This window comes from Alligator sinensis, unplaced genomic scaffold, assembly GCF_000455745.1.
Source record: "Alligator sinensis unplaced genomic scaffold, ASM45574v1 scaffold161_1, whole genome shotgun sequence".
NCBI lineage: Eukaryota > Metazoa > Chordata > Crocodylia > Alligatoridae > Alligator > Alligator sinensis.
Genome location: NW_005841974.1, coordinates 1035057 through 1059687, shown reverse-complemented (window position 1 = coordinate 1059687; position 24631 = coordinate 1035057). Strand labels below are relative to the sequence as shown.

General features: G+C 47.2%; 2 protein-coding genes across 9 annotated transcripts in view; both read left to right on the top strand.

Annotated features, from left to right (window-relative positions):
* Positions 1–9812, top strand: part of TMEM139 (transmembrane protein 139) — a 29902-nt gene extending 20090 nt beyond the window's left edge. The window contains exons 2-5 of one of the 3 annotated variants that reach the window (XM_025200708.1): positions 305–460; positions 2048–2587; positions 6093–6402; positions 8523–9812. In XM_025200708.1, the coding sequence (XP_025056493.1) occupies positions 2539–2587; positions 6093–6402; positions 8523–8931 (768 nt within the window). In that variant the 5' untranslated portion in view covers positions 305–460; positions 2048–2538 and the 3' untranslated portion in view covers positions 8932–9812. Of the gene's footprint in view, positions 1–304; positions 461–1934; positions 2863–3581; positions 3664–6092; positions 6403–8522 lie in introns of those variants that run through there. The other 2 variants (XR_003093380.1, XM_025200709.1) reach the window with 2 other exon arrangements.
* An 11691-nt stretch (positions 9813–21503) lies between these two features.
* The window catches only part of CASP2 (caspase 2), a 34746-nt gene continuing 31618 nt past the window's right edge, over positions 21504–24631 (top strand). For all 6 annotated transcript variants that reach the window (XR_003093389.1, XM_025200753.1, XM_025200754.1 and 3 more), the window contains exon 1: positions 21504–21761. Coding sequence is in view for 5 of the 6 variants with exons in the window: in XM_025200753.1 (XP_025056538.1) it covers positions 21612–21761 (150 nt within the window). In the remaining variant the exon portion in view is untranslated. The remainder of the gene's footprint in view (positions 21762–24631) is intronic.

Sequence of the window (24631 nt, the reverse complement as noted above, 5' to 3'; positions counted from 1 at the left end):
TCACAACAGTGACCCCATTTAGATGGGACAAGTGAGGGAAGAAGAAGAGTCCAATATATCAGATAACACATTTAACATTAAGGATGCATCCAGTCCCTATAATATACAAAAAGATAACTTACCTATCTTCTATCAACAATGCACCCTTAACTCAAGTCAATTTTCACAGAGAAGTCTGTGGTTTTTTTCCTATTTTCCTTTCAGTCTCTGCTAGCTCACTTATGTTTCAGTTGATGTTAAGTTTTTGTGTTTCTTCAATTCTCTATGTAACCTGCTTAATAATTCACCCCCTTTTTTTCTTCAGAACTCTGCACAAACAATGCTCCCCATCTTCCATCCCATCTCATTGTCAATCTCTGAAAAAGAGAATCCATCACAACTCTGTACCCACTCAGAATATAAATGAGTCTTCTTCATAGGCTTTAACTCTCCAAACAAGGATGCACAAGCCATGGAGATAGTAAGTATGCAGGACCACCCAAGATCACAGTGGGAAGGGAAACATCATTAATATTACCATTATTCATTGAGGAGACAATTCCACTTACTGGAATAGCCCAGCATTTCTGAAAATGTGGGTATTATGTATTGTACTTTTACTAATTTGGCACCCATGAATCTCCCAGAACATATACCTTGAATGTTGTAAGGGTTTGGGGAGTTTATAGGAATTTACAGAAATCTGACCTCTGCTTCCACAATATTCCTGGATTTGCTGAGCATCCCAGAAGACCTTTCTAAATCTCCTGCTTCTGAGATGAGTGTGGGAAAGGCATTCTGTAAACGATGTTACTGCAGAGCATTAGTGTAGAGGCTGGGACAAAATTGCCAAGGTTCATAATCCACAGCTATACAGCTAGTTGGGTGCAAAGCACTGGCAATGCTTCTGTTGGTCTACTCCTCCTGACTTATTTAACTATTAACAGTTAATTAATAGTTCTCTACAGAAAGCACAGCAGGGGAGACAGTAATTGCTATCATAGTGTCTGAAGCAATGCTTGCCTTTGGCTTCACTGGCAGCTAGACTGCACTAGTTGTCTGCAGTTGTCCTTGACAGGTCACTTTTCCATTATAAACAAATCCCTAGGTGCCACATTCTGTCTAAACTGAATCATGCTTTAGGTACAACAGAACCAGTTTTGTCGCACTTTTGCTATAAGCAGTTTCACTGCTCTCAAGACTAGGCAGCAGCCCCCTTACTAAAAGTGGTATCAGGAATAGGATATTTTTCTACAGTAGGTGATGGCCTTGCAGCAAGTGCACTGCAAACCCTGGACCTAATTGTTCTCTATTTATAGTCACATAAATCCATTGACGTTAATGGCATTATCCTAAGGCAGTGGTGCTTAACCACTGGCTCAAGGAACCATATCATTTGGCCATTGGGGCTCCCCACAGCTCTGGAAATTTTGCGTCAGGAAAGCAGTAGCAACATTGCTTCCAGAGCTGTGGCAATTCATGTTGGCACTGTTTCCCCACTGCCAAATTTACAGGCCCATAGGGAACCCTGTAGCCTGGATGACATGGTCCCATGCTGTGTATGGGGTCATACTCCAGCTGGCTTAGTGTGTGGCATTAGCTGGTGCTATGGCTGGATCTGGTACATGGGATCACATATCTGGAGACCCACCCTGTCATGGATCCAACCCATGGACTAACTGGCCCTGCATTACTTACCTGGCCTGCGGGGCTGGATATGTTGAACACCATTGTTCTAAAGAATAAAACAGGGGACAAGTGGGCTACATTGAACAAAGACAAAGATATCTAAGAGTGGTATGCCCCCATCTATATTAGAAGCTAAAAAGTTTCCAAATCCAGCTGAAGAAGACCCAGTGAGAAAACTATAATTAATTATCAGTGTTACCAACAGTGTGTTCTGATAGTATAGGCATTTGCAACAGCCAGCTCCTGGAGGTCATTTATTTGGGAACAGCTCAGTACTTGTGATGTTACAGTATTTTTTACTATCATAACATATGTCCAAATACTCACTAAATTTGGGTAAACATTCAGTGCTTTCTCTCTTGCTTATCATTACTTTCAGATATATCCAGATTGCTCCAGATATATCCTTCAATAGCAGGAACTTTACACTAGCATTCTGAGAGTAATAATATTGTCTGCTTTCCTCCTTTTTTTTCTTAAAGTCCGAGACAGTAAAAAACAGTATCTGAGATCAGCAACCAATCCGAATGGGAAAAAACACATAGTTTAGATTTTTATAGAGCTCATAAATAGTTTATAGGTGAGTCGTTTGATTTGGGGCTGGGCTTGAGATCCTTCCTGCTTTGTGAAATAGGGTTCGGGAACGTTCTGCAAGGAGAAAGAACATAATCCTCTCCTTGGAGAGACACTTATTGGAGAGAGGTGGGCCAAACAGATCACTCTTGGGCACAAGCACTCCCACACAACACTCCCCACCCACTGCAACCCACTTGTTCTCTTTAGTTAACTTCCTGCTTCTCTGAGGCATACCTGCCAGTGAAGGAACTGAGAGGAGAAAAGAAAGATGAGAAAGTACCTAATCATGGAGAAATGAAGCTTTGGATTCAGTGCTTGAAGAATTCAGGCTCTAATTTCCCAGGTCAGGCTGGTATAAAGGAGATCTTCATGTAGTTTGCTACCTTCTCATATTTATTAGTCACCAGTGTTTTTACACCACCCTCATAAGGATATGAGAAGACTGGAGGGAGGGGACAAGACCTTTTGTTGGTTTCTCTTCCTTGGGCCAGAGAGAGGGAAGAACAGAATCCAAGGAACTTGAAAACAGGTTTTTGGGATGTCTACGAGCAGCAACAATGGGATGAAAACAGAAAGCAAGGGGACACAGCAGGTACCAGCTCCAGAAGGCTTTATTTGGTGAGTGCATGCTGAAAGCTGATAACAAAAAAAGGTGTTGCAAGGGAATACCTGTATGGAGGTAGGTTGAGAATGTGTGTCTGTATGACAGCTGTATGTATTAAGTGTACACATGCAAATTGGTATATAGGCTTACAAAAGTGCAGAATGTCAATGAATATGTATATGTAAAGGTATATGCAGACCTGTGTGTCTGTAGGGAAGAAAGTATACTGTATGTATGAAACAAAGTGTGAGTGTTTTGTATGTGAGAGAACCAGGAATGAGGACCTAAGAAGATCACAGGATTTATCCCATTGCAACAATGTACATGCCAAGTTCTTCAGGGAAAGATAAATGGATCTGCTGATGCTTTGAAAACTTAGATTTAATTGGCTGCTTTCTAGTTTCAATAGTTACAGCTATTAATGCTAATAATTATATTTACCCTTTTAAAATATTTAAAAATGTTTAATATTATAAGTGTCTGAGTTGCTGTTTGAAAATGCTTAAATGAGCACACACCAGAATGAATTTGTGTGCATTTGCACGTCTACATGTTACCATGTAGTACATGAATGAAAGTGTGTGCTTCCCTGTCTGTGTGACTGTAGTCCATATATGTGAGTGCATGTTTCCATATGTGTATGTACAAATGGAAGTCTGTATGTAAGAGTAGGGGTGGTGTTTTATACTCTTCCTGGTTGTGTAAATGAATACATTTGTTGTCTAATTCCTAGGTGCATAGTCCCATGTGAATAGATGACTGCGTGTGGCTACGTAGCTACACAAACTGGGAAGACATAGTAGCAGCCAAGGCATGTATGTGGTTCCTTGTGGATATGTGGAAGTTGTAGATACCCAAAAATGGCATTAGCTATGATCATGACTGCTGGACTAGAATGGAATGGAAAAGGGTTGTGTGGATTTGTCTGTCTTGCTCCTCCCCCTACTCCCATGACTAGGTCCTTTATCTGGGAAGCCAGAAGTGCTGGATTCTAGGTTCTTCCCCCACAAAAAGGAGTTTGAATTTAGTTTTCTTATTTCCCAGCACAGCACTCTAACCATTATGTCACAGGTTAGCCATTATCCAGTGACTTCTCTGGTGCTTCTTCTGCAGCTTAGCCACTTGCAAAGTCATTTAAAAATGGCTAGAAGACACAGCCATAAGGAAGCTTCTGCCTCAGTGTGAGCAAGAGTTTCAGATAGAAATCAGGCCCCCCTCTCTTCCAAGCCAGCAGCCAGTATATTGTGAGCCACATACCTTCTGGCTTGTATCCTTCCTGGCCTCACATATCTTTCACATATATCCCTCTTGTGGCTGCTCACGGGGCCAGCTTCAAAAGAGCACTGAAGAAAAGGATAACCAATAGCTGACCTATGGTGTGGTAGTTAAGAGATATCAGAAATGCAGGATCAAAACTCCTCTGGGTGAAGGGGGCCAGAATCCAGAGCCTTCAGTTTCCCAAGTGAGTGCCCTGGCCAATGAGCTATTGAGGGGGGAAGACAAGAGGTCTCTCTCATTCTCATTTTGTTGCTCGTGCATATGCCCAGTCTGTATGCATACATTACTGTCCATGTGTGTATGGCTACACAGGTGGGAATAGAATTTCAATCTGTGCATAAGTGGCATTTTGACAGCTTAGACAATCATGTAGATGACTAAATCTGGACCCTTAGACAACCAAGAAATAATAGATTTCCACCCTAGATGTGCAAATGTGTTGGCGTGACTGTTTGCATGGGTCAGTAAAGGTTTGCAAGTATACAAGTCTGTGTGTGTGTGCATGTGTGCACATGTGCATGCACACATCAGAATGATCTACATCCATAAATTTATGTGAGTGCAAGAAAAAACAAGAACAGAAAAAATGATGTGTTGTTATATAAAAAAAAAGATCTAAAGCTATCCGATGGTAAGTCAAGGTAAAGAGTGAGCACTGAGGTATTCCTACTATTTTTGTTTTCCACTCCATGTCATTCCTTCCGTCTTTTTCTTTCTCTCTTTTTCTTTGGCTTTGGGATTTGCTAGACATGAAGAATTCACTTCTAGGTTCTGCACCAACAATACATGAGAAATAGGCCTAATCACTGGTTTCATTCTGAGCAATGCTCAAATGAAGAGAGGGATTATTTTAGGTTAGTATGTCTTCACAGGGAAATCCTGGGGAAGCAGAACTGTATTAATGTCATGTAAGGAGCATGTTCTGGGACCTACTTGTGACAGGCTTCTAGGAACAATGTTCAATAACAGTGCCCAGCAAGGAGAGGGCTCCCTTGGTTGCTGATTTTTCTGGGATTATCTGAGACCTGGTACTCACAGAAAGTGCCCTTGTTCTAATAACTGACTGTGCTATACAGGTACAGTGCAATCAAAGCTGGTAGTTCTGAGTACATGTGCCCCATGGTAGGAATTTCTATACTCTTAATGTTTCCCAACAATGGTGGTATTTGTATGTAGAAAATTATAAAAAATACAAGGATAACGTATACAAGAATATGAAGTGACTCTTCTTCCTTGGTACATACTTGAGTACCAGAGACTATTGGTATTTGTTTTGTATAAGTTAGTTATAGACACCATTTTCTGCCAAGGAGATGATGGGGAAACTCCATCAGTGATGGGGAACCAGGGCACCTGAGAACAGGATGGTGGGAAGAAGCCTGACAACCAGAAGAAGCTGAAGACATGGCCACAAACATCTAAAAAATCTTTGATGGTGTATTTTGTTTATCTGCTGGAAATGAAGGAATCACAGTTTTGATATGTGGCCTGTATGTTGTATATCATCTTGACAATAAAGACTTATATTCGGGCAACCCACAGTCCAGTTTGCCAGGACTCTAACCTGCTCATCATGTACGCCATATTTACATTCTCTTGTTACCTTGCATTTACATATCCATATATTATACCCGTATGCTTACGGAAGATTTCTGCGTGCCTTTTTGTGCACCTTTGCCCACATTAATTTTGGCATCTCCCTATATTTGTGCCTGTGTACAGTATTTCCATGTGTATGTCTTGCTCTTGGGATGTATCTAGACATTTGTTTCCTGTATTTGGTGTGTTGGCTTAGGATAGCCTTATGGATGTGTATTTTTGTTGGTTTGCATTTTGTTTCTGAGTGTTGTGTAATGTGAATGTTCTTGTGATGGTATGTAGTTGCATGTGTATGTGATATCATGTTGATATGTTGACATATTTATGGTCTCACTTGCATGTTCAAAACCCTCTCTGTCTTCCACAGACGTCTGTTCCTCCCGCTACCCAGCCTTTCCCCCTCTGTCTGCCATTGCCATCCATAACACCATGTGGTTAGAGTCACATTGGAAGAACATCCGCCAGACTCTGTTACTTCTCTTCACTGCTGCACTTCTCATTGGGGTCACAATGTTGGCTGTTTCCTCTAACATCAACCCAGTAGGATACTTCTTCCTGGGGGTGGGAGGCTTGTGCCTCATTGGCTACTTGCTGAGTGTATTTGCAGAGTATTACGTGAAACATCAGCAGACACAGAACGCAAATCTGGCAGCTCCAAGGATGCAGAGCCAGGCAGGGTGAGCAATTACATCTATTACTTCTTCTTTCTTTTTTTTACCCTTTGTACCCCATGGTATAACCATTTCATTATATACCTTTCCATAATCTTCTGTTGCACTTCTCCCAAGAGACAGAAGTCAAAGTTCATTCCAGAAAACAGCATATCAGTCCAGGTGGTTGTATTCCCAGGTGGAGGTTGTCAAAGTTCATTTTGCAAATCTCAGATATCTCAATCAGCGCATATTCTTTTCCTCCTGGGCGCACTTAAAAAGGATACATAGATCCAGCTATCTCTTCTCTGCCTTTAAGTCATCATGTCCTACTCTAATCTTTTCTGAACCCTTTTGGGTCATTAATAGTTTTGTTTATGAGCCCTAACATAACAACTGTTTGTTACAAAGGCCAGATAAAAAAAGAAAGAAAGAGCTGGGGAGATACTTTGATGACTCCCAGCTGGACTTCTGCAGCTCAGTCCTTCAAACTTTGTCTGAACAGCAGTAGTTCCTGGGCAAAATTTAAGGGGCCTGTAACTTCGAGTGCTTCTATTTGTAATATCAAATGTGCTACATCTAATGCCTGATTTTGAAGGATATCAAGCTTCACAAATTTTGCTCATATCAACTAGATTTTTCTAGCATCTGTATAAATTAGGTCTTATTGCTTACGGTTAATCTTTTAAAAATAGCAACCTCATTTGAATAGTTTGGTCATAAGCTTTTTTCTGCCTCAATTTCTTGTTCTGTAAAATCTGGGGTGGGCAATTATTTGGGCCCATGAGCCACATGCGGAGTTTTGGTGAGCTGTCGTGGGCCAGGTCATCATGCTCCCCCATGCAACAAATCACCAGAACTCTGTAAGTGGCCCCTGTGCACAGCCAGGCAGCTGGGATGGGCTGCAGGTGGGTGAGGAGCAGCATCCAGGAGCTGGATGGAGCCTGGGCTGGGGATTGGGATCTTGGGGTAGTGACACTGTGGGGCCAGGGCCAGAACAAAGCCACTGTTCACTGTCTGCATGCTCCTGCAACAGGCACTGGTTCCGCAGGGAGGGGCTTGTGGGGAGCGGATTTGGCTTTGCCCCAGAACCTGGCTCCACTGCCCCAGGATCCCAGACCTGGCCCCGGACATAGCTCCCTGCCTGCCCGTGGTCTTATCCTGTCTGCCTGGCATGTGCCCTGCTTGTGTGGGTCCCAGCTGGTCTTCATGGAGACCCTGGGATCTTAGGGTGGTGACAGTGTGGAGCCAGGGCCCAGGGCAGAGCCGCGATGTGCTGCCTGCACACCCTTGTTCACAGAACCATTGCCCTGATGCATGGGTGTGCAGGCAGCAGATCATGGCTCTGCCCCAGACCTGGCCCTAGCCCTGGCTCTGCACTGTCACAGCCCTGCAATCCTGATCCCGATCCCTGGTCCTGACCACCCATCCCACTCCCAGATGTGGCTCTCCACACACCCGTGACCGCATCCCACCTACCGGGCTGTACACTTTGCCCTTGTGGGTCTTGCCGGCAGTGGTGGGTGTGGGGCAGACAGGTCACGGTACTCAGGTAGCATGGTAGGTCTGGCAGCGGCAGCCAGGAGCCATGGTTTGGGCTGCCGGGAAACAAGAGTTTGGCCACTGTGCTACCTGAACCCTGCTGTAGATCCAGGGGTTGTGGGACTGGCCACATGTGCCATGTCCTGGGTGGCCCTAGCAGCTGGGCTAAGTGGGGCCAAGGGACCTGCAGCAGGCTGTACAAAATGCCTTGGTGGGCCAGATATGGCCTGCTGACCGTATTTTTGCCTCTGTACAGCATCTGTACTGTTACTGCACAGTTGGGCGCATGTGTAGACGTGCCCAGTGTGATTAGATAATATAAAGTAACAAGGGCTGACAGTACTCTCGCACATATCATTTGACTTGTTAGTTTAAAGTAAAATATAGTATTTATTTTTCTTTCATTCTTTTTCTTCAAAAAGTTGCTGGTTCAAGCTAACAAAGCATGTCTTGGTTTTTCCCGATGAAAAAGCCGATGATCAATTTTTCATGCTAACAGATTGAGGACATAGGTTGGGCACCAGACTGAATGGATTTGTCTGTCTCTGTGTAGCACAAACTTTGTCAGGACTTCTTTAATATACGTCTTTGTCTTTTGTGTGCAGGGTGAATAATGCTTATGAAGCTCCTGCATATGAGGAAGTGATGAATATGCCAAACCCAACAATTTGGACAATCACTTCCAATGCAGGCACAGTGCCTTCACCGGTGGGTGATCCCCCGCCATACAGTGTGGTTATAGAGTCACCTGCCCTGGCTGAGGCTGTGGTGGAGACCTTCAGTGTCTCAGTAGCGTCAGGCACTAGGCATTTCTCTGAGGCAGATGCAGGATCCAGGCTGCACCTTCGGTTGGTATTGCCCCCAAGGCTGCAGCGGTTTGCTTCAGATATCCATGAAGTCAAAGGTGCTGAAGACAGTGTGGAACCCTTGGAGCCACTTACACCACCCCCTGCTTATGACAGTGATACTGAAGATGAGGTCTTTGAAGAAACTGGGGAATCTGCAAGACTATGACTACTTAAAAAAATACCAGATGTCATGGATTCAACACAAAACCCACCACAGTGCATCAGTACACAGGAGAAAAAAAGCTGTGGAAACAGTCAAGAGCCTGCAGTGGTGAATGTTAAAGCCACAACTGACTTTTGAGGTGCTTGGTGTCTGGGGTTGCAGATGAGTTATATGAAAGGAGGATAAGGTACACCCTCACCCCAGCCCTACCCACATTTGCATATCTCAACAGATACCCTACCCAAACCATTTCTGTCCTACATAGATCAACACCACTGTCTATTTCTTACACACAAGCCCACTCCATCCACTGTGATAGATGTGCAGAAACTACCCTTTTTCACTTACACAAATGCATAGGCACACATTAATTTAAGTCAGCTCAATGCAATGAGATTTCATTGGCAGGACAAGCTTTGTAAGGGAGCCAAAGAACTTTAGAAAAAAGGCAAACCACTCAGGTATCAGTCAGAAGCAGAAGCACTCTACTCCCCTTACATATACCTAACATATATACATGCACACAGATTTGCTACCTCCCATGTGTGTTAAAGTGCAAATGACCCTGACACAAATGACCCTATGTGTGTTAAGGTGCAGCGGGCTGAAAATTGCAGGGGTGGTAGCCCCTGCTCAGGCCACAAAGCCTGCCAAGCTTCAAGAAAATTGGTGCAGGGGTTTGGGGGGAACTGCACCCCAAGCTGCTGACAGGCAAAACTCGTGATGTGGGTGGCTGCTTGGGCGACTACGTCTGTCTTGGAGCACAGGGGGGTGAAATCTAGTGCAAGCCTGGGTGCTGGGCCCTGCCAGGCCACGAAGCCTGCCAGCTGTGTGTGTCTTGCTGGGGGAGTCTGTCATCCGGGGCCCTGCACCCCAAGCTGCTGACAGGCAAAACTCATGATGTGGGTAGGTGACATTGTGTGTGTGTTAAGGTGTGCCCTTCCTGGCACTGGGGCCTCTGCACAACATGGCAGTGTGCCCCAGTGAGGCCTCCTCCTCCCCTACAGCCTCACGCCTGGTCCTCCACTTTACGTGACAACAGGTAAAATAACTTGGCTGGCTCAACACCAGGAGCATCAGCAGCAGCATCAAAGATACCCAAATGGACCTGTCACAGAGCCTTTGTTTTTATAAAGGAATTGACAGCAAGAAGTAAAGATGTTGTGTTGTGTTGTGTTGGACATATGATGTTATTCATGGTATGTGATCACGTATCTTGTGTTTTTATTTCTATATGTGTATTACGAAAAAAAAAGGAGTACTTAAAAAAAGTGTATCTTTGGAAGCTTTAGGGTTGAAAATCCCTTTGTCAGACTGAGGAAGTACCTGCAGTTGGTCCTGGATGGAAGGAATAGTAAAGAAGCCAGAGGCTGGCCTGGCCCACAATGCAGGCAAGAAAGCCAGTCAGTGAAAATGGAAATGGAGGCATCGGGGGGAAGGGACAGGCTGGGGTGCGGGGTAGGGAGGAAAGGGGGATGTAGCAGCGCAGGTAAAAGTGCAGAGGTGCCTGGGGTGTCAGATGTCTGACAGGTCACAGCGTGCCAGAACTCCACTGTGTATATTGAGTCCATGAGTCTCTGTACCTACTACCTAGGAGGCTGATGAACTGCAGTTCATAGGCCCAGCTCTGAAAAGTGGTTTGTACATTCAAACAAGCACCTAACCTCATCACCAGAAGTGAAGCCAACTTCCTACAGGTCAAAACACAAAACCTGCCAACTATCTCCAGTACCCCCCCAAACTGCACACCAGGACCTGTTGGCTACAAATGTCCAACTCGGGATCCTTAAAATTCTAGTTTATTAGGCGGATTGAAACACTGTAATCATAAACCTTGGGGCTGGTTCCCACACACACACACACATGTACACATGCACACACATACACACACACAGTAGCAGGCTACAGAGTCAGGTATACCTATCCTACAAGCGCTGGAGTCTGTCGTTGAGGCTTCTTTCAGCGTGGTGTTATCTTCCAGAAGGGGGTCGCTGGCTGGTCCTTCTGGCTGGACAGGTCTGGTCGAGTTGGAGATCAAGAGGGCACCCGAGGGTCACTTTTCACTGCCTTTTAGCTGTCCCTGGCAGACTTTGGCGACTCCCCAGTTTTCAGGTTTGCCCAATCCAGGGGTCATTGACCCTCGTGGGACTTCCCCCCACCTCAGTGGCTACTGGACGGCATCTGTCAGCCCCAGGGGTCGCCCGCATGTACGTGCAGGTTTGGGAGTCCATTGATGAATTTTGAATAGGGCTCTGGGAGCAGTTGATCTGGAGATACTCAGCCCAAAAGTTGGTCCCCAGCGTTGATTAACTCAGGCCTGGGCTTCTAGCCTTTGATCAGTGACGTTTAGAGATTTCCCGGTTGTTACATTGTCTGCCTGATACAGAGAAGGACAGTTTGATTCCTGCCCTTGTTAACATTGTTACAATGTATAACTTACTAAAACACATTTAGTTGAAAGTTGAAAGGTGAGGAGTATAAAATATAAGCTACAAATGCCATGGCACACAAATAGATAAAAATACAAGGGGAGATACAAAATGCACAAACACAAATTTTAAAACACAATTCCTTATCTTAAAGTGAAAGAGAGAGGAAGAAAGAAAAGGTAGAAAAAGAGAAACATATCCGAAGAGGGGAGAGCAAATGCAGGCAAGAGGAAAAGGGGGCTTTCTGCTACAGACCTATCAAAGACAACAAAACCCAACTACCTGTGGGGACACATTCCTCATGAAAAAAAATCACTCTGCTTCCAGTCTCTTAGGCCTGATCCTGAGAAGGAACAAATTACAATGCAAACCACTTTTCAGGTACTTCCTCAGCCAGATAAGGGGGTTTTCAACCCTGAAGCTGGCATCCCGGGCAGTTAAACTGTGCTCACCAGGAGCCTCACAACTGCACTGCAACCAGCAAGTGTCAGGCCTGTCCAAGGCGTGACAGGTCTGGGCGTTCCCCATCTAGGACTTTGTGCGTGTGTGCATGCGTTAGCTGGAAGTTATGGCGCCTCCTACCTGCCTTTCAGCAGAGGATCGTTGGTCCTGGCATTTATGGGGCTGCCGCACTGCCAGCAGTCCCACCAGGCCTCCCTACCCTGGCAGGGTGCAGTTTTAGTGGTCATGCCCAGGACCTGGGGCCTCCTGCTCCCTGCAGCCCTGCCTTGCGCAGCTCCTCCCTCAAGTATTCCCTGCATGCCTCATACAGGGAGGGCACCACTGCCCTGCTAAAGGTGGTGCGTGCAGGCACTTTGTAAAATGGGGCCAGATGTGTTACAAACTGCTTGAACCCTGGCCGCTCAACTAGGGAGAAGGGCTGGCTATCCAGAGCAAGCATCTCCCCAATGCTCTGGGTGATCTTGCTTGCCTTGGGAATGTTCCCCCATTCTGTCCACCTTTCTCCCACTGGTCCAGTGGCCCGCCTCTGCTTGGGGAGAAGGGGGCTTTGGAGCGAGCAGGGGACTTCCCTTTTGGCGCACACGTACTGGTGCCAGGATGAGTAGGAAGAGGGGCAAGGGGGTGGTGCCTTCTCAGATGCAGCAGCATCGCCGTGGTGGTGAAGTGTCTCACATCCTTGTCATGGCTCATGTGCCTTCAGCAGTGCTGGCAGATGGCAAACCTGGGATCATCTGCCACCTCAAAAATGATCCCACGCTACATTACTCACCTGGTTCTGGGTTGAAGGCGAGGATCCTGCCTTTTCCACCTTCTCAGCAGGCTAAGGCTGAACAGCAGGAGGAACTGCCTCAGCTGAGCCACTTGCCTCCACAACCTCAGCCTCCGCCGAGGTGCTGCTTTCCGGAGCAGACCTGGGTCTAGGGGAAATTTGAGGGGTGTGGAGCACAAACTCTGATTCCCCCTCAGTCCCCAGAATTGCTTGAGCCAGCGCGCTCTGCATCCCTGGTTCCAGCTCCAGATCCTCCTCTGGCAGTGGGCAGTGTACGCTGAGAGCTGAAACTGGGGTGGAGGAGATGGTGATTCCACTGCTGGTACCCACTTCTGGATTGAGCGGAGGTGGTGCAGGTGCAGGGACGTCAGGTGCAGACACTGCTCCCACCACCTGGCTTCCACTGGCAGCACCGATGTCATGGCTGCTTGGGAATAGAATGCATGTGTTTGGGACGGGGTGGGGGGGGCTTGCAGCTCTAGCTCTCCCCGTACCCCCTCTCCCCCCCCCCACCAGAAAACCTGGCACCTCCCTTTCCAGCATGTTTCATATTGATCTTTCCTGTGCTGCAAAAGGTCTCTGTGTGTGAGAATCCTTCTGTATTGTGTGTTTTATTCCCTCTGTTGCGTGCGTGCACTGGCCTTTTCTTTCATTGTTTGCTTCAGTGTTAAGGGTTATGTAAAAATTGTGTGCTGTCTGTCTGTCTTGTGCTATGAATATGTTTTTTCTCTATATTTTCTGCGTATCTGTGTGTCTGTGTGCACGTCCAAGCAAGCAATCTGTGCCTACCTGCAGAGTGAGAGATCACACTGGCAGGGAAAACACACCTTTCTTTTTTCAAAGTTTAAAAAAAAAAAAAAGAGTAAATATAAATTCAAAGAAATAAATTGAATAGTAATAATAATTGAATAGAATAGCTAAGCTAAGCTAAATCCTACCCACTCCTTTGTAAAAAGAAAAAGGAGCAGGCAAGTTCAACTAGTACTGAGCCAGGAAGCCACGATGCCTCAGTCTGAGTGTTTCTCTGTCGCACAGTTCCTGACAGGGAACAAGCTGGGAAAAGACACAGCATGCCTCCAGAGGCTTTTATGCTGTTTCTAGGCCCACCCCTCCCCCACTCTCCCTCCCTCCTCCGCTCCCCCTCCCTCTTCTAACTGCAAGTCAAGCTGTCCAAAGTGTCCGAAGCGCTTCTGATGCTCTGAACCACTTCGGATAGCTTGCCTGAGCCTGCGCTTCGATCCGGGCATGCCACTTTGGATGCCGAAGTGACCAAAATGGCACTGGATCTGAAGCGTGACCCAAAGACCCACACAGCCCTAGTAGGCATGCCACAACCCTGTGTATTTAGATTCTTTCATTTTTTTAAATATTTCTTATTTAACTTTATTTTAATGTAGTGTATGTTTCAGGCAAACCATTGGGTCAAATTCTTTTTTTGAGATTGAACAGACCTAGGAAGAGGAAGGTCTTTAAAGAAAAAAGAGAAAAATACAGTTTTTGGAAAAGCAATGATTAGTCAAAACGTTAATTCATTCTTTCATCTCATGTCTCATTTTGCTTCTCACCCCCAAGAAATCCATTCCATCCTCTACTATCTTCTTAACACCTCCAAGCTCCAATCCATGTGACTCAGCACATCCCTGTACTTTACCTGTGTTTTCATTTACTACCCTTCTCTTTCCTCCATCTCCTAAATCGCTAGTGACACTGTATCTCTTCTTCCATGATGGTAATGCGGGAGTCTTTTTTTTTTTCTTTCACCTGTTTTCATTCCCCAATGACTTCTTATTATGGCTTCTTCTTATTACTGATAATATAGCAGAGGCTGCAGTTTCTGACCAACATCAGATCATAGTGCTAGATGGGTAATAAAAGATGGTCCCTGTCCCAAACAGGTAGGGTGGGAAGAAGGAAGCCTTATAATCTGCATGTTATACATGGTTGAGCCATGGAGAGATTAAATTTTTTGTGCAAGCCCCTGGCAAAGCCATGAATTGAGCTCTTACCTCTTAAACGTACAGTGTTTCAACAGCAACTCCAATCCTGTCTAAAATCTGCACGATTCTTCAGGCTTGCCTTCAAAATCCCAGGATATAGTTGATGCTATTATCCTACAAGCCGAAGTCCTGAAAATAACCTTGATAAGAACCAAGTGGGATTAGGCTCCAGGCAGGCTAACAAAGAAATCCTTGAGTTCATTTTTTAAATTCACCTGAAGGTGAGAAGGTATGTTCCTGATTTATTAAAAATAAATCTAAGTTACTGATGTTGATTTTCTCCCAGATAAAATTGTTGGGGAGCCTGGAATGGATGGGATAGTCTCAGACATTTCATTTTCTCTATGTAGTCACAGATACATTTTCCATCAGAAAAATTACTGAAAGAAATGAAAAATACTGCATCAGAGAGTGGTAGGGAGTGCCACAGTGAAACACCACCACTCACTCCTGCTCTGTGCATGCCAAAAAATGTTATGTTGTCACTTTTGGGTATAACCCCATTGCCCAGTAGTTCCCTTATTTCTGAGTGTGTCCATAAGAGTAGCACTTGGTACACCCAGTACCCCTTGAGTACTGGCAACATGACACATTAAGGCCTTCAGCATGCACAGAGCAAGACAAAGTGGACAGTGTGTGGTTTAACTGCAGTGTTCCCCAGTACTTTCCAACATAGTATAGACTTGTCAACTATCTCACTTCTAGTGGCTGTCAGCTATCTACTGCCATTATGAGCAAGTGGTTGACACCCCATTCATTGCTATTATGAACTGTTTCTCCAGCTATGGGAATTGGGAAGCAGTTTCAGAGAAGCTGCTAAATGGTTTTCCCTGTTTTTGTCAACAGTGGGAACTTCCTGGAGTGAGGGTAGGGATCTGGAAGCCTTGCCTGCCCTTTCCTACCACTGACTTTCATTATTTTTCCCCATTTTCATTTTCCACAGATTTATAGGATCATTGGAAAGTAGGGCTGGAAGAGACGTCATGAGGTCATATAGTCCATCTCGCTGCTCAAGACAGGGACATTCCTGAGTAAACCATTCCATTCAAGTCTGTCCCACTTACTTTTGAAAATTTCCAGGGACAGAGATTCCACAACTTCTCTAGGTAGCCTGTTTCAATGCTTGACCACCCTCATAGTGAGAAAGTTCTTCCTAAATTTCAACCTAAATTTTCTGTGCTGCAGTTTGAGGCCATTGCAACTCCTCTTATTTCCAACATGTATTTGAGGAGTTTTCAAATTACAGCACCTGATGAAGTCAGCTTCTTCTCACAAAAACATGTGCTATATATGTGTGTGCATGTATGTATACAAAACCTACTTTGGTTAGTCTTTTACGGCACGTTCCCATGAACAGGACCGTGTGTTTCCCCAGGAACAAATAGTTGTTACCAGACATGCTCCTGCACATGTGCTCTGGTATGCTGCAAGTTGCCCCAGGTAGGATAGGGAAGGCTGGGGCCAGCACCTGGGTTGGCCTCAGAACCCATACCTAGGGTCCTGGGGGCCTCCCAGGGCTGCAGCAAGTGAACTTGCCACTTGGAGCCTGGCCAGCAGCCAGAGTGTGGCTCTGGGTGGCTAGGCCCTAGGTTTGGGTGGTACATACTGCAGCCATGTATGCTGCACTCCTTTTTGTGCCATAGTTTTTTTAGGTACCATGATTTCTTGGTAGCTAATTTTGCCACTGCATGGAATCATAAGCACTATGTGCATTTTGCAGTGCCTCCAAAGGCTTTGAGGTGCCACAAACTATACGTTCCCACTTGTGGGGACGCAGCTTTCAGGTGAAAATGTACCCTGCCTTCTACTTTAGACTATGATTATCAATCCCTCCTCAGACTTTTCTTTTCCAGAATCCTAGTTTTTCCATCCTTTCATCATAAGTCATATTTTCCAGACCTCCAATAATTTTTGTTGCTCTCTGTTGGACCCTTTCCAATCGATCTACATTTTTCTTGAAGTGTGGGGGTCCAAAACTGGATGCAGTACTCCATGTGAGGCCTCACCAGTGCTGAACAGAATGGAAGAATCACTTCCTTCTATTTCCAATTTACACTTTTGTTAATATAACCCAATTTGCTAGGGTTTTGTTTTTCTTTTTGCAATAAGATCACACTGTTGGCTCATATTTAGCTTCAGCTTGAGGCTCATGGAACCTGGTAACTCCCAGGTCCTTCTCTGCAATAATTACAGACTAGCCAGTCATTCCCCAGGATGTGTTTGTGCCTCTCACAGGATGGAATGAGGTTCCCTTTCGTATGTGGGTCCTATGGAATGCCTCCCTTTGACTTCAGTGGGGAAGCATGTCAAGCCTGATTTCTACTATCTCTTGCAGGGCTTCTCGACTCAGGCACTGTAGGCATCAGCAGAGCAGGATTAATATGCACATAGCATCCCCAGTGCACTTGAATGAATCTCCAACAACAGATATACAATTTGTACATAGGTGTGTTCCTCTTTAGCATAATCCAGTGGGTGTAGCTTTTCAATCACTAGTGACTCTACAGTAACAAAGTGGTGTCAACTGAGGTTTACACTTTCAGGTCCTTACAGTGAAGAGGGAAGATGTTGCTGCCCTCTACTGGAAAGTCATTTTAATAGCTCAATGTAGGGAAGGTTAATACAGTAATTGATCTGTACTTTTTCAAAGTTCCTGACAAATAGTGACAAAGCATTATTACCCACATTTTGAAGCCAAAGAAACTGAAGTGTAGTGAAGTTCAACTTTCTTAAAAGTGTCCACGTTTGATGAATGCTGCAGTTTTGGGGAACTCGAATCATAAAAGGGTATGATTTTCAGAGGTATTCAGAACCTGCAACTTCTGCTCATTCCAATTTAAGTTAGGGGAATTCAGTACTTCTTTCAATCAAGCTAAGTGCCTCAGAATGTAAGCACTCAAATTAGTAGCCTGGTTTTTTTAAATATTTGTACTGAAGTTTCCTGACTGCAGTTACAGTCTTGGCAGAAATTAAAACAGACGCCAGGCTGCTTGATTGCCTGGCAAGTAGAATGGGATGACTGCACTACCAAAAGGCCAGCCAGTTAAGCTGACTTGGACAAGGTGGTCTAACATTATTTCTGAAGGGCACAGCTAGAAACATTCAAACATGAAATAACATTTGGTGTTTTAAGAACGATGGTAATGAGCTACTAAAGCAGCTCATTGAGGGCTGTGGTAGATTCTCTCTTACTTGAAGTCTTTAAATCAAGGTATGCTATAGCTTAACCAGAGCTCATTGAGTTAGATGCACTAATTACTGCAAGAAGTTCTGTAGCCTATAACTTGCAGGAAGTCAAAGGGGAAGATCATGATGGCTTTACTTGGCAGTCCTTTAGCCTCATAGAACAACATTATATTCCATCTATTAGGCACTAAGTGTCATCCTATTCCACCCTGCTCAAGGGGAAGGGGTGGGGGGGAAATAGATCCCCCTGCTTGCTGCTTTTTGTGATTTAGTCTTAAGGGTAAGGTGATTGATGATGTGCACAAAAGTACATATACCACAGATTTATAGGATCAGAAGGAAAGCAGTGCTAGAAGGGACACAAAAGGAAAGCAGTGCTAGTTCAGCCCCCTGTTCATGGCAGGATCATTCCTAACTAAAATATTCCAGTCAAGCGTCTGCCCAACATTTTAACATTTTTTCAGTAGCCTCCATGCCAAATAGAGACACATGCTACCACCCAAACCAAAAAATATACGTGCAACCCTTGCCCTGTCTGATCGACCAGTTTGGTGCGTCAGGCAGGCTACCTGCATGCTACCTCATAGGCTGAAATACGCAACTGAACCATGTGAAAAATGGCCTGCAGACTCCTTAGCACAACTGTAGTCTTCATGAGTGTTGCTTTGTCTGTGGCTTCTGCTGGCTTTTGACCTTAATGCCAGTCATTGACCCATGATTCATTGCCCTGGGGTCTGGCTCTTTGCTGTCACGTTAGATTGCCCATATGTAAGCTGTGTAACATGACTAAGTCAAACTATATTGGAGAGGAATACATATTGTTTTAGTGGCAGGGTGTGCATGAGGCAGAAAGCCATAAAGCACTGACTACGGCCATGAGGAAAACCCCAGAATAAGAACTTGTTGGCTGAGCGCAGGTTGAAAGTCTTGGGAGTTGAGAGCAAATTAATTTTCTATTAGTTAATTCCTTCTTGTTCAAGGAAACAGGACTTTGTACATCATCTTTAAATGAAAAGGATTGCGTCGAAGCTGCCTCAGTCATTAATTTATCTATTAAACAATCTGCAGAGCCTTGAACGGTTTGGTTTAAAAGAGGTAACATGACTAAGAAATTAATATTGACAGTGGCTAAGTGGCGCTGTTGGCTCTTAGAGCTAACTGTGTAATCAGAGCAATAGAAGGCTACGGTAACATTGATTTCAAGCTTTTTGAAGATGTGGACAGACATCATTTCATGGGTTATATAACTTGTTCACACTTGTAGTTTTAGCTCTACAGCCATAAAGACTAGATACCTTGTCTTTTATATTAAGAAAGGGAATATATCCCAGTGAGCCACATAACGCTCTAATTTAAGCTATCTCCTACTTCTAGGGTGTTTCCTGGATAGCCGTAGCTCTAGGGCAGGAATTCAATTGCTACTTCTGCTGCTGAGTCACTCTAGTTTCCCTATAATAATACTTGTGTCATAGCAGCATTGTGAAATGTAATTAGTTAATGACTGGAAGCACTTTGAATATATAACGCTCTATAAATATAAATTATTTCTAAAAAATCCAGCCCTATGAATTTAGATTAAGAAAAATCAACTCACATTGGAAACTAATATTTCCCTGCAATATAGTGGGTAACCATTCAGCACCACTCCATTGGGCAGCTGACTTGGTCATCTTATGAAAAGGACCAGGGCTAGAGGAAAAGGTGGCATTATTTGAACAATGGATTTTTAGAGCCTGAGGGCAGAAGAAATGAATGTGTTTCTACAAAACTAGGTGGTCTAAATGACCTTTGATAGCCCTTCTAACCTCATGATTCCATGAAAACCATAGTCCCTTTGGTCATAAGCATCTCAGGTAACATATATTGTGACTATCACACCTTGTCATTTCCAGCTGAGTGGAAAGCCTCTCCCAGAGTCCTCCCAGAATCCTTCATATTGAAATCCATCTGAGGGAGGAGTTTTAAATGTAGAGTGTAAATTAAAGACTTGTATGAAGTCAGAGAAAATAAGTCTTCCGAGTGGGTGGAAGAGTAGAACTATACAGGACCTGAATTATTTGTTTGCAGTGGGTTGCCTAATTAAAGTGAACCCATTCAGCTTTTTGCTGCAGCTTTTACCTCAAATGGCTCTGTTTCTTTTATCAGCTGAAGCTCATCAGTGGTCTCATACATTTGATTGGAGAAGTGGTCTGACTGGAGTTGACTGGAGAAGTTCCACTCAGAAATTCACTGGTTCTGTTCAATTGCAGCAGCTATACGTACTCTCAGTTAATTCACAAACCCTCATTTTCCCAGAGGAGTTAGAAACCTATCCTTGTGAAGTATTCAACTATATATTGAACCAATATGGGTTGGAAGGCCCTGGCAGATGTTTCATTTATTGCCCAAGAAACCTGTTAATCATGTGATTAATTAGATGCGACATATTAGCCAATTTATGACTTCATAAATAGCAAACCAGCCATGGAGATGTTCCACATTAAATGTGGATTGCATCACTTTAAATTGAACACATGGCAGGTTTTGGGACTGCTCTATGCCTGATCCCAATTAGCTGATTGTTGGGATCAGGTATAAGGCAGCCCCCAAGGTCAGGACATGGCTACCCCTACCTGATCCTTGGATCTCAAACTGGGACTGGGTACTGCTCTACATCTGATCCTGATGATCAACTGAGGGTTGGGATCAGGCAGGAGGCAGCCCTGAGATCTAAGATTTAGCTGCCCCCAGCCTGATCCAGTTTGGCTGCGGCAGTTACACAACTGGAATCTGAGGAATTTTATGTCCCATCCCAAAAAGCACACGTCCTTTCATGCATGTCTGGCATGGAAGAACATGTGATTTCAGGGATCGGGCACAAAATTCCTCAGATCCCAATCACAGCACTATATTCACATCTGCCAGGAGTCTGAGAATGCTTGAAGGAGTGGGTCCCTCACACCCGCAAGAACAAGCAAATCTCTCTTGGCAGGGAACTGAATCGGCTTAGCTAGACTTATCAGACCCTCCACAGTGATGCTTTCCTTGTGAGATCAAGTCCCTTGCCTATACCAGGTAAAGACCACCCCACCCTGGGGTTGATATCATAGACCACATACCACCTGCCAGCCACTCTAGGGACCAGCCTCAAGGGCATTGCGGGGGGGAAGGGAGGACACACTGGCAATCTACTAAATTCAAAGTGCTTGAAATGCTGCTACCATTTCTGGAAGGACATGCGTGAGCCATCCGCATGGGCTTCATACTCTTGCAATACCGTCTTTCTAAACTGGTTCTGACGCCTTTCGAGTAGGCCACGGCAGGGACCTCGCAGCAACGTACTGTACAGAGACCAAAGCACTGAGTGGGCATCAAACCCAGAAAACACCTGACTCCCGGGATTTCCAAGCCAGGGGCTTTCTGTGCCTTCTTCACAGCATTCGTCCAGTACCGCCTTCCCGCCTGCTTCCCGTCCTGCGATGCCGCAGCTAGGCCAGGGAGCAGGAGCCTGAGGAGCTGCATGCTCCTGCTCTCCCCACCCTCGCCTCCTGCTGGGCCGGGCTGCACGCGACCACTCCGCCACAAGAACAGCTGCGCACGCGCACACGGGACTCCATTGTTCCGTGGCGGAAACCGCTATGGCGGCGAAGTGGAGATTTCGCGCGCAGGCGCTCACGTGACCACGAGCTGCGGAGCTGGTTGGGCGCGGCCGCGCATGCGCGCTGATTCGACACGGGCTTCGGCAAGCGGGGCGGAAGCGCTGGGCAGGCTGGGCGCGAGGCCGTCGGGCTGGCTCACGGAGCGCTCGGAGCAGCCCCCGGCCCCGGCGCGGCGCGGCGCGGCGCAGCGCAGCCCGGGCTGATGTCGGGCGCGTGCGGGATGCAGCCGTGCCACCAGGAGGCGCTGCGCAGGCACCGCGTGCCCCTGGCCAAGCAGCTGGTGCTGCAGGAGCTGCTGGAGCACTTGCTGGCGCGCGCCGTGCTCACGCCGGAGATGAAGGAGGCCATCCAGGTAGGGCGGGGCCTTGGCCTCCGCTTCCCCTCCCGGGCTGCGGGACCTGCTCTGCCCCGCGGGAGCCGGCCGCGGCACGGGCTGGGGCGCGGGGATGCGGCATTTCACGTGCGGGCCCTTTTGAGCTTGAACTGAGAACAGAGGAGCCGCTGTTTCGCGGGTCGGGCCCCAGCTCCATCTTGCTCCGTCTCATACGCCCACGCCCCCCCCCCCCCATGCTGCAGCTGGGCCAGGGAGCAGGGGCCTGAGGAGCTGCTTGCTGCAGGCTCCTGCTCTCCCCACCCTGGCCTCCTGCTGGACCTACAGCCCCCTCTCCTTTGGTCCCGCCTCACGGCCACCGCATGACCGGGGCCACCTGCAGCCAAAGGGGACCTCACAATGCCACCACCAGCAATGTCTGCCTGTTAGCTGGTCTAGGAGCAACCCCTGTGTCTACCCTCCTGTGGTGGGTCCTGTGCTCCACTTCCTTTCTCCTGGTGTTTGTGATCCGCTAAGTCAGCAGCATGCTTCCCTTTCTTTTCTTCATATGTCCCTGTTGTCTTTTTGTGTTCCCTCCACAGCTCCCCTCCTCCCCCCTGCAGTACAGCCAGCGGAGGCACCTTGCACCCCACAGCAAGCCACTTTCTTCCTCCCAGGCAGAGGAGGAGCATGCAGCTCCTTCCCTCACACCCCACCTGACTCCTTCCCACCATAGGCAGCAGAAGGCTGCTGCTAACGGGGCTTAGCCCCCCCAAACGCAGCTCCACTGCTCCAGCACCACTGGCATGCCCGGTGCACTTGCCATGCATCAGCCCCGCAACAGCCCTGAGTGAGGGGGAGGGGCGTCTCTGCACTACTTCTCCACATCCTGGCATGCACTCGCAACCCCAGCACCCACATAATATTTTCTCCCGCCACCGCTGCTTCCAAGCTAGCCTCCCATGACATGGCAAGAGTCCCTTGAGGGAGCTGCCAATATGCTGGGGAAGACCCTGCAGGGGCAGGGGTTTCCCCACTGACCAGTCTCTCTTCGAGGGGGGCCATGGAGCCCCCAAGCCCAACAAGGCAGGGGAAAGGGCAAAGGCTCCTCCTCTTCCTCCTCCACAGGGGGTGGGAAGAGTAAAGGGCCTACAAAGAAAGTCCAGTTAGCAACACTTGCAGGTGCAGGTGCCCCTCCCACTCAGCCTTCCTTCATCTCTGCAAGCAGGGCTGCTCAGCTCAGAAGTTGGAGCTATTCCTAGGTGGCTGCAGGGAAGCTTGCAGCCTCGGAGCCTGGGCCCTCTTCCACTTCTGCCCACACATCCTCAGGCAGTTGGGGTCCCCTCCTCAGCATCAGCAGGCACAGTGGGGTGCACTGCAACATGCCTGAGATTAAGCCACCACCGTTTGAGAACTATGTGCACTCACTCAGGCAGTGGGGGCCCCTGGAGATTGGCAGTCTCCAGATACTACCGCAAGGTTATCATTTACCTTGCCATGGAGGCTGCCATACAGGAAGCGGCAGAGAAGAGGTTTGCAGTGTGGGGGGGAAAGCGTGTCCAACTCAAGCCCCTGGAGGAGCTGGGAACTCGGGTGGTCTTCAGCCCCACCCCCTTATGTCCCTAATTGGGCCCTCATGCCCTTCCTGCAAAGCCTGGGGAGAGTTCTATCCCTGGTCACCACTCTCCTGCTGGGGTGCCAGGACCCCAACCTCCCCCCACATCCAGTCCTACCACCACCTTCAGGTGCTGTATGCCTCTGCAGAGTGTATGGTCAAGTCACCATCCAGCTGGAGGTGAAGGGGGGACCTTTATAGTCTCCTTCCAGGGGTCCCTCAACCACATTAACTATATGGTGGTGGAAGTTAGGTACTTCTGGTACTGGGTACTGGGGCACCTCTGCCAAGAATGTCCCCTCAGTTAGCGATGGGGGGCACCATAGCACCCCCACCCCCCAAGCAGAGAGGTACCACCACCACTGGCAACCCAGCCCTAGCATCCAATCCCTTGGCAAGCTCAGGAGAGACCCCCCCCCATACCACAGCCACCAGTGGGGTCCCAAAGTGGGGAGGGGGGCACACCAGCCCCCACCACTGCTACTCCCTCCTAGCCCCACGATACTTCCAGCATCTCAGGAAGACCCCTCCTCAGGCCACCCTGAGTCTGGCTGGGTGCTGGTCCCACATGGGTGGTGATCTACCATCCATTGCAAGGTAAAGTGCAAAGGCCAGACGCAGCTTGGGCCCTCCAATATGAAGGAGGCTCCCCCTCCCACCATGGGCTGACATTGATGTTATACCCACCACCTCCCGAGCTGCACCAGGAATCCCACCTCCAGGAAAAATAAAAAAGATAACTGTCACCAACATGGAAGAGGGCCCAGGATGGCAAGGCCATCCTATGTTAGATTAGCCTATGGAGAAGACTCCCTCCCCCCAACTCAGCCGGCTTTGACCTGCCCCCAACTACTACAGGCACTGGACCTCAGCCCTAGCCACCCTGGGGCAGGTCTGATGGCAGAGACCCCCACTCCGACCACCTGGGGGAGGTGGGAGTCCAGGGGCTCATGCCAGTGGGCCCCGATGGGAAGGATTCCCTTCCCCAGGACTATGGGGAGGGCACCAATGCCACCCAGGTGCGTGAACCATCTTGACAACACCACCACCTTCACCTTTGTCAGGGTGGAGGAGTAACGGACACCCTGAATTGTTGAATTGAATCTACCCAGTTGAATTGAATCTACTGGTCCATGCTAAATACTGCCCAAGTCCATGCCTCCAGCACTAGGCTGGCCCCCTTCAGTGACCATCATCTGGTATGCACTCAGGTTACTCTGCAGCCTGAGCATCCAAGGCTGGCCTCCTGGCATTTTAGCAACAGCCTGCTGGAAAATGTGGACTTTGTGGTCACCTT